Raw genomic sequence first — 10,437 nt, 5'->3', positions numbered from 1 at the left:
CCGCCAGTAGAGAAAGAAACTGCTTAACTGTGTAGTTCACCTTAACGCCGCAATACATCACATCAACGCGATATGTTTGAGCGCTTAATTTAAATTAAGTAGATTTTTTAAAATCATAAAATGCTTAATAATTTTTGCACGTATTCGGATATATACTATGTATATATATATATATATATATATATATATGTATGTATATATGTATATATATTTATATGATTTAGTAGTTAATTTATATATATATATATATATATATATATATATATTAAATATCTTATTTTATCTATGTAATATAGTAAGTATCTATATAATTTAAAAATTTGCTTAACGCTTTCGATTTACAAAATTAAATACTTTTAAGCTCTGTATTTTCTGCGTTTTCAATTTTACCACAAATCAACAACCTTTTGATTTTTTCTTTGAGCTGATTTATTCAATTCTTCTATTTACACTGTACAAAATATTGTGCAGCAACTCATTTATTTCAATTTAGTCTCATTTTGTTAATATAGTAGCCAAAATATTCTATATCCGTTCATTTCTTTACTTCCTCTATCAGTACTTTGTCAGTCATTATCTTATTTGTTTAGAATTTCAAAATTTTATGAGGGACTTGTTTAAAATTACCACATGTGGATAAGTCAAGTAAACTTATAAAACAAATAAAAAAATTACAATATCATATTCACTAGGCAGTATTAGTGCTTTAAGGCAAGTTATATAAACTTCCCGATACATTTGAATAAGACTTTCAATATGAATTAAGATTTATCTATTTGGCTAAATAATCCAAAGTTAAATTAAATAAAAGTATACTTATTTCACTAAAAACTAATCAATGCAATTTTTAATTGAAACAAAAATAATATATATATATATATATATATATATATATATATATATATATATATATATATAAATATATATATATATATATATATATATATATATATAACATTGTATGTGTTGAACGACTTATGGCAGAAAAGTAAATTGAATTAAAAGTCGAGCCACAGGAAACGGAACTATGGAAGCAGAACCTTTTTGAAGGAGAACGTGATGCATAACCAAGGTATGGAGAAGGGGTAAATTGTGTTGCTTCATGCGGATCTGCATTCAGACAGAGTGCCAATAATAATAATGAATAAACATCAATAAATTGGTATATTGAATGACAGTAATTAAGTTATTAACCAACAAATATATGCATATAAAAGAAAAGAGCATATATTTATATAGATTGTGTGTGTGTTTATCATGGCTGTGGAGTAACATACTTCTTGGTAGGCTTGGTACATGCTTTAATACATGTCCGCTTATCACCATTTTGTTGCGCGATTTACGCCCCATCTGTGAAGAAAGAGTAATTTTAATTTTGTCTATAGTGTATAATGGTGAAATGACAAAAGCTAAAGCTAAAACATTTGAGTAAAATATATGCTTTTTGAACCGATTGTGTATTTATTTGTGCATCACTATAGTAAGTACTCAAAATTTCTTAAATGACATTATGAAATTATAAGTAATAATGTTGATGCATTTTACATAAATTTAAAGGGACCTCTTCAACAATTTTATTTTGCAGATGTTTTAGCATGTTGTGGTATATAACAGTTATTAATACAAGCAAGTTTATATTTACGTGAAAATGTATATATAAATTCTATTGGATTATATTATTAAATATGTATGCTGTATTATGATTTATGTTATAAAATATTAAGTATAAAATGGATTCTGAACATGAAACTGATAAATCGTTAGATGTATCGTCTTCATCACAACTATCAGATAACAATGAAAATTCTACTTCACATATATACATTGCAATTGATGAAGAAGAAAATAAAAATGTGAATTATAGTTTTGATGAAAATATTAATAACGATAGCAAATCCTCAGGTTCCGAGAAAATCAGTAGCACAGAGGAGACAGGTAAAAAGTTTTTATTTGTTATTGGTTATCTAAAACATAAAATATTATGACATATGTAATATTCTCAATTAAATGGTAGTACACTCGTACACACACATATGTATATATTACATGTATTATATATATATATATATATATATATATATTATAAATAAAAATACATTCTTTGTCTTGATAAGTTTTTTTTTTTGAATTGTAGGTACTCTTTTTCAATCTCCAAAAGGCGATGGCAGTCTATCTAAACCCAAAATCAGTCGTGAGTTGAAGGGACTGCATAAAGCTGCTGCAGAATCTAAAATTATTACTGAGTTCACAAATGTGAAAGAGAAAAAAAGAGTCAGAAAATCTTTGAACTCTCCTAGCCTAAATAAAGGATTGGACAGTGGTAGGAAATCTACAGAAATATTGAGTAATGAAGATGAAAATGACAAAAACCATGAAGGAGATAAAACACCAAAAAGTAATAAAGTAAGATCTTTAAAAACACCTACTGATGCTAAAAGATCTGTGAATCTTGAAAAGTTATTTAATTCTAAGGTATTTTAAATAGTATTTGTATTTTTTTTAATATCACACATTTTCTGTAGAATGACTGTTAAATTTGTTTGAATTTGGTTTTTATCTAATTCTGTGCGATACATCTATATAAATCAAGATTATGCAAAATAGTAGTTATAAATATTATTATATAATATTAAAACAAATATTATATTATAAATATTTTTTAGGATAATATTGCTGATATGTTTTGTTGGCAATGTCACAAAACTGATGTGAGTGTTTCTTGTAAAACATGCCCAAGATCATTCCATCAACGTTGTGTTCGAGGTAATATAACTGATCTACATGATTGGTGTTGTCCTGAATGTGTATCAATAGTGCAAGCAGAAACGACTGACACCAGGTTTGCCACATTTATTTTAAAATACTAATTTTTCAAATTAATTTTTAAATATTTTAACAATGTAAAAATAATACATTAGTGTAATTTATTATTTGGTGATTAACTGTTTATTGCATATTCATGTAATTTTTGTAATTATGAGTGCATTTATTCATAACTTGCATCATTCAATATTAAATTTATTTATATATATATCAAGGATACCCTGCATTACATCCTTAATTTTGAAAAAGTTCATTGTGCGAAACGTGTTTTTCTAAGGTCTACTCTTTGAAGTAACTTGAGTAACATGTTTTTTTTACTACAAATGACAACGATTTAATACGTTGTGCGGAATGTTTGAGACCTAAAACAAAACAATTTTACCTCGGGATCTGCAGCGATTACATAGCCTCTGATCTGTGCAAAAATACTTAAAAAATTTTTTCCACAGTTTTGCAAAACAAAACTCTCATTATTTTTCTTATTAAAAAATTCATGATTATCAACTGGTTAGTTGTATCAATGTTAGTTCAAATTTCTGTGATGTGTACACAATTTTAGATATAAAGTACCATGTTCAATATCCACTGATGATGACATTAAATTGAATGTCGAAACGTTTGGAATTAAAGATTATTTTATAAATCTTTGCCTTTTCTTTGTTTAAAGAACTCACTCATATATTTCAACATCAAAATTTACTACTAAATCATATAAATATATATATATATATATATATATATATATACATTTATGTATGTATATATGTATTTATGAATCTTTAAATATGGATTATCGGCTTTTAAAGAAATACTATCACTGCCAAATCCAATTCATAAACAATTTTAAATGAAAAGGATTTTTTTTTCAGATCAAATGCAATGAAACAAGTTTCTCTTAGTCACCTATGTGAACTATTGAAATTTGCTTTGAAAAGAATGACTGATTATCTTGGGGTAAGTGATAATAACATTTAATTTTACATTCCTTTATTTAAAGTACTTCATATCACATATACATATATATATATATATATATATATATATATATATATACATGTGTGTGTGTGTGTGTGTGTGTTAACAGTCTCCAATGAATATTATGTACTGCTGTCCCAAAAACAATAAGTTTGGTGAAGACCAATTCATACCCAGCCGGCTCTGTTTGGTATTTATGTAAATTTATGTTTATTTCTGTGGTGGAGAGGAGAATAAATTTTTTTAAAATGTTTAATAATTATTAAAGCTAAATTATAAAAATTTGCCTTTATACATTGAAAAAATGATCTTTTACATTATATAAATAACACGTACTTTTAACATTTTGTATAATATATTCCCATATTCAATAGGATTTTTTTACAGGCAGAACCCTTCTTACATCCAGTAGACAAAAATGAATTCCCAGATTATGCAAAATATGTAGTTCATCCTATGGATTTGAGCAAACTTGAGCAAAATATTAAAAAAAATTTATATGGATCCACAGAAGCATTCATTGCTGATACAAAATGGATACTTCACAACTCCATTATATACAATTCAAGTAAGCATATAGAAATACTTTGAATTTGTATAGCCATTTTTTTTAACCCCATGTTATACAAATGTAATCGACAAAACTATCATCATATTTATATAATTAACTTCCCGTAGGGCAAGTTAAAGTAATCACAAAAAAATAGAAAATGAAAATTTTTATATATCTTTACGTTTCAAAGGTTTCTGAACATTTTGGCATACCTTCGAAAAAATGGATGTATGTGTGTGTGTGCGGATACAAATTTTTGTCGACGATTTCGGGAACACCGATCAACCGATATAAATAATTCAAAAAACATTCGATTCATATTGATAAGAAGACGTGTTGATTAGTTTTTGGCGAAGGCAGGTCTAGCCGTTCCGAAGATACGGGGCAAAAAGTGCCAAAAACGGTAACTCAGTTTTTAAGAGAACGGAGCGTCCGATTTTAATAATTCAAAAAACGTTTTAGTTGTATTGACAAGATGAAGAATTGATCAAATTTTCATAAAGGCAGGTCCAGCGGTTTCGGAGATCTAATACAAAAAGTAAAAAAAAAAGCCATTTGGCGGTCAAAAATGATCATTAGACATATGCATATCAAATTATCAGATATTTTATAGAGATTTTAACAATTAATATAAATTTTGTTTGCATTCCTATGGGTTCTGTACCAATGTTTATTCGTTAGACTGCGACGCGGCGCTTAGGCTTGACATTTTGTCTCTATGCAGTTAAAGCAGTACGATTGCTTTGAAAAAATGTTCAGAATTTACAAAATATGTCAAAATAAAGAAAACATTTTTTTAAAAAAAAAGTAATTTTTTGTCAAATTCCTAGTTTCTCAAAAATATAATTTTTTTGAAGTCAATTGTTTTCAAAAATGTTAATCGTTTTTAAAAGAATAATAATATTTGAAGTTCCAGCAATTTACCTTAAGGCTAGATGCCATGCGCCCCACTAGTTATAATTTGTCATTTAAAATACATGAAGATTATTTAGTAAATAATTTTTAACAGTATTTTTAAAAATGTTCTTGGTTTCCATAAGGTATCTAATCCATAAGGTATCTTATTGAATATCTCGACACCTAAGTTCTTGGAGATGATTTAAGTTTGATTTTTGGATATATCACAGCATGTTCATTTTAAGTATTGCGGTTATGGATATCACTACTCAATATATGATTAATATATCAGCATGTGTTGCAATTGCTATATATAAATATTGATGTTTGAAATACAAGCCAGCTGTTCTAAAAAATCTACAATGTTTTCAGTTCATACAAAATTAACCAGTGTGGCAAAAGGCATTATCAAAATTTGTAAGCAGGAAATGAATGAAATAGAAACATGCCCAGAATGTTATCTTAAGGCAAATACACACAATGATACAAATTGGTTCCTTGAGGTGTGTTCACATCCACATATGCTGGTTTGGGCAAAATTGAAAGGTAATTTTGCTTTTATATTTACCGAATTATTCCTCTTTGTAAGCAAAATTATATTATGTATATAAAAATAGTTTTCAATTTGATTTTAGTTTCTGAACTTAAATGATTTAGACCAATACATTTATAAAATATACTCATATTTAGTAATTAGTTATCACTATTAAATAGTTTTCAATAATAATTATTACTACAGGTTATCCGTACTGGCCAGCAAAAGCAATGACTGTATCAAATGGCAATTTAGTAGATGTTAGATTTTTTGGAGCACATGATAAAGCATGGATACCTATGAAGGATTGCTTGCTTTATAGTGAGAAAGATCCAAATTTCAGTGATAAAGGAAAACGCTCTGATTTCATCGAATCACTTAGGGTTAGTATATTTTGGTTTTTATGCTTAAATATTTAATTATATCACCTTCAATCAACCGAAGGGGGGGTAAAATCTTTGATATCAAAGTCACATTTTTTTAATGATTAATCTTATTAAAGCATTAAATTTAATATGAAAAAGTATAAAGAAATATATTGCTTTGTGGTGAGATATCTTTATGTATGTTTATAGTAATAATGCATATACTTGTATATAGTATATTGAATATCAAAGAAATGAATCAGATTTTGAAGATATATGTCAAATTTATATGATTGAAATATTAAACATAATGTTTATTTGATATTCTCATTATTATGTATTTATAGGAGTTAGCTATATATGTGAAAAATCTTGAGCAAAAATTTGGAAAATTTTGTCATGCACCATTCAAAACTCCATATCCTAATGATCAAGCAGCTATTTATAGTATAATGCTACCTTCATATAAATTCAAATCAGATATTGCAAATAAAAAAATAATAACAAAACAAAAAGTTTGTGACATAACGGATAAACTACTAGAGGACACAAAAGGTAACATGAAAATAAATAATTCGTTAGATGAGGATAGTTATATTGAAGGATATGATACTGAAGATGAGGAAGCACTAAAAGATGTATCAAATGAATCTGTTGATAATGTAAATGATATGAAAATTAAACAAACACCTTTGCGTGCACGTGTTAGAATGAGAGGTGGTAAAATTAATTCAACAGGAAAAATAAAGGTAATAAAAATTATGAAAGAACATATGGAAGATCAAGTGATAGAATCTCCAGAACCTATGAAAACTGAATTTTCATCCCAAAAAAATGACGATAATGACACAAAAGCTACTGATACTATGATGCATAATGATAGTAAAACTAATAAAAGAAAACTAAGTACAAACAGTCTAGAAGTGCAGGAGAAAAAAATTAAGCCAGACGATATTCAAGAAACTGTATCAGCAACACCCACTAAAAATGTCAGCAAAATTTCCAAAGAAAAGACTCCCGAAATTAGTCAGAGTGTTTCAGTACTTGATAATAAAAGTGATAAAGATGAAGATGTTAACTGCCTTGTATCAGAGCATGAATTGAATCCCAATAAAGTTGCAGAAAGTAATGCAGTTAATACCCTAACCATTGTAAACCAGCTACCTCAAATTAGTATAATGGGGGTGTCGAAATCAAATTCAGTTAGTAATAAATTGAGCCCTGACACAAATAAAAATACTGATGACATAAAAACCAATTCTATTGCAAGAGTAGTATTAAAGAAAAGAAATATGATACAAGAAAATAGCAGTTTTGTAAAAAGGGTTAGCATCTCAAAAATGAATTCTAATACTGAAACTAATAACAAATCATCAGTGGAAGAACATGCTTTGCATAGAATAAGTAATATTGAAATTAAAAAGGCATCCCCTTGCAATGCTATTGTTATACCTGACAGCACAATATCCTCATTAGATGTTGAAATTAAAACTGAACCAATTGATGATTATGATATCGATAAATCATATAATGCATCAGAATCCACTACTGAGGCATATATTGATAATTCTACAAAAAAGCAATCTGCTAGAAAATCTTTTCCCAATAAACCCAAGATGAATATATCGCCTGCAACCAAAAATAATTCAAAGGAGTCGGGAAGTATTAATCCTGCGAGTATGGTTTATATACCACAAAATTCTACAGCACCTAAAGTGGAAGCAAAGTATCAAGTATCAGCAGCATCCTCAAATCAACAGCAAACATCAGCATTTGTGTTACCTAAAAGACAAGAAGCTTCTATTAAGATTTGTAATACTCCAAGAAATAATTCTTCCACAATTGATAATAGTACAGCTTTCAAAAGTGCTGATCTCATAGAAGAGCATAGTAAGTTGTTGCATTGCTTCATTTAATTATATAGGCCCACCAAATACATAAAGTTGTCTGTATTGGGTTTGCAATATTGCAATATGTTTTCCAATGTATTTTTTAATACTGAATGCGAATCTGAAGTCAAAATTGGGAGCCAAACTGCAAAAAAATGAAAAAAAAAAAAAATAAAAAAAGGCAAAGTTTCCGATTTAGTAATTCTCCTACATGATGATATCTTATAATTTCTATTATTTTCTGGATCTTTTTACCTTACTTAACCTTGCAACAGATTTCTGGAACCTTTTTTTTCAACTTTATTGAGTTTCTTTTTGTAGAATCCAGTAGCTATCAACAAACATATTTTCAAATAACTGCAAATATGTTTGCAGATTACGCAGGGGCAATAGGGAATAAATATATATGTATGAGTTGCTGTAGGATTCTACAAACGGAAACTGAATTCAGTTTGACCCCTAATTTTGACTTGAAACTCATGTTTAGCATCAAAAAGTACATTGAAAAACAAATGTCAGACACTCAATATGGACAACTTTTATTTTGTATTTGATTGTAGCAAGTTACAATTACTACTTCACTTTTTACATGCCAATAAAATATGTTTTAAATTAACTCAAAACATGTATTTTTTTAATATATGATAACTTTATTTACAGATTACAGACACACGAATGTACCTGTTGAAGAAAAGCAAGAAAATAGAACTACTTTCGGTCCATTATCAACATCTATAAACACAAGTTTTCCATCAGAATGTGGTCCAGTTTCACAAATTATAAATGAGAATGCACTTAAGGTAAATTCCTAATAATCTTTAAATGAGTTGTAACTATTTTTAATTAGTTACTTTGCAGTTATCAAGATATTTTCAAAATTTGCTACATCAAACATTGGTTGATTTTGGCAATGCTGGTTCTACAGATGCCCAAGTTAAAAAATTACAAGCTGATATTGAAAGTTTGAAGTGGATTCATAAGCAAGAACTCAGTGAAATAAAACACAATACAGGTAAATAATTTTCTATGAGAACGACATCAAAAAAATAACAATTTTACATATTTTATTCATTTATGTATTTTAAATGCACAATTTTTTCTCTTAGTGCATTGTTAATTGTAGCTGAGTTTTAATGTAAGGAAATGTGAGCTTAAGTAGTTTAATGTTGGTCTGTAATTTGTTCAACTCTTTTATTTTTTGAAAAAAAAAATGTTTGCAATTACTCACGCTTATACTCATGCCGAAATATATTTATTTTTCCGTGTGATAAATGTTGTAAAAACATTTATATTTGCTTATTTTGCTTTTTAATTCAAAGTGTAAATAAATAAATAATTCACAGTAATAAATAAATAGAGCGCAATTTATTAATAATTGAATATTTCATTTTACAGAGCTTATATTATTAGAAATAAGAAATAGTTTTGAAATAGATAATGCTCACAATATAACAAAGTACAAAAAGAAGGCAGAAGCTGAGCGAATTCGGTGTGTTCAAGAAGCTAAAAGCAAGCAATGGTAAGCATTATTATAAGAAAATTAGAATAGATTTTTCAATTAATTTAAAAACCGCAGGTGTGTTTATTGTGGGAAAGAAGCTCAGTTTTATTGTTGCTGGAATACATCATACTGTGATCATGAATGCCAACGAAAGCATTGGAATACCCACATGACCCTTTGTGGCCAACACAGAGACACTAATCAAGATGATTCTTCAACCTTAAATGTTCGTTTCAATCACAATAGATTTACTAATAGAAAAAATATTGTAGCAAAATATTAACAATTTTCAGATAAATGATTCAAGATCAAAAATAAAGACTAAGACCATAAATCAAAATATTATACAATCTTTCAAAAGAACTCCGAAATTGAAACATAATTTGGATGTAATTTGAACTAACTTGACTAGATATAATAAATTTCTATATCAGATTTTAACATGGAATTTATATTTTAGAAACCTACAATATCCAATAAATTCTATTTAGAAAGTCCAATCATTTGAACATTTCAAAGTGTTCGTTCATAGATTCTAGAAAAATCACATTATAGATTTCCCATAAAGCAAAAATATTAATGATTTTGATGACAATTTAATATGATGAATATGTAAGTATATAGTTTTTAATAAATACATATATTTAATTTAGGTATGATTATCTCTCATAAATGATTTTTTAATAAAATGTGTGATATAAAATCCATTATATAGAAAGAATAAAGTGTAAAAATAAACTATTACTATTAATACTTATTTATCTGTACTATTACCGTAGTTTATGATTTACAATTTGAAATCGGCGCTAATGGATAACGGCCAACGCATGAGGCAATACTGGGCAAAGTCTTACTAGGCGGAGAGGTTCTCAAACATCGAGTGACAAGTGTATCAAACA

The 10,437-nt window shown here is 27.5% G+C and overlaps 1 protein-coding gene across 2 annotated transcripts; it reads left to right on the top strand.

The window, feature by feature from the left end:
* The first annotated feature begins 1,096 nt into the window (after window positions 1–1,096).
* LOC113370496 (protein kinase C-binding protein 1-like) lies at window positions 1,097–10,061 on the top strand. Of its 2 annotated transcripts, none has more exons than XM_026611169.1 (15): window positions 1,097–1,480; window positions 1,586–1,935; window positions 2,135–2,403; window positions 2,664–2,839; window positions 3,693–3,777; window positions 4,186–4,366; window positions 5,621–5,794; window positions 5,988–6,166; window positions 6,496–8,038; window positions 8,698–8,837; window positions 8,896–9,049; window positions 9,433–9,556; window positions 9,614–9,764; window positions 9,832–9,927; window positions 9,999–10,061. In XM_026611169.1, exons 2-15 carry the CDS (start codon window positions 1,731–1,733, stop codon window positions 10,044–10,046), a joined length of 3,525 nt encoding a protein of 1,174 aa, XP_026466954.1. In that variant the 5' UTR covers window positions 1,097–1,480; window positions 1,586–1,730; the 3' UTR covers window positions 10,047–10,061. The 2 variants fall into 2 exon arrangements, with proteins under 2 accessions (XP_026466954.1, XP_026466953.1); XM_026611168.1 differs by having other exon boundaries at window positions 2,135–2,472.
* The last annotated feature ends 376 nt before the right edge of the window (window positions 10,062–10,437 follow it).

The sequence above is a fragment of the Ctenocephalides felis genome, unplaced genomic scaffold, assembly GCF_003426905.1.
Source record: "Ctenocephalides felis isolate EL2017-DRISC unplaced genomic scaffold, ASM342690v1 CF-g0.4_SCAFFOLD_01492, whole genome shotgun sequence".
Taxonomy (NCBI): Eukaryota; Metazoa; Arthropoda; class Insecta; order Siphonaptera; family Pulicidae; genus Ctenocephalides; species Ctenocephalides felis.
This window is presented reverse-complemented; position numbering and strand designations above follow the sequence as displayed.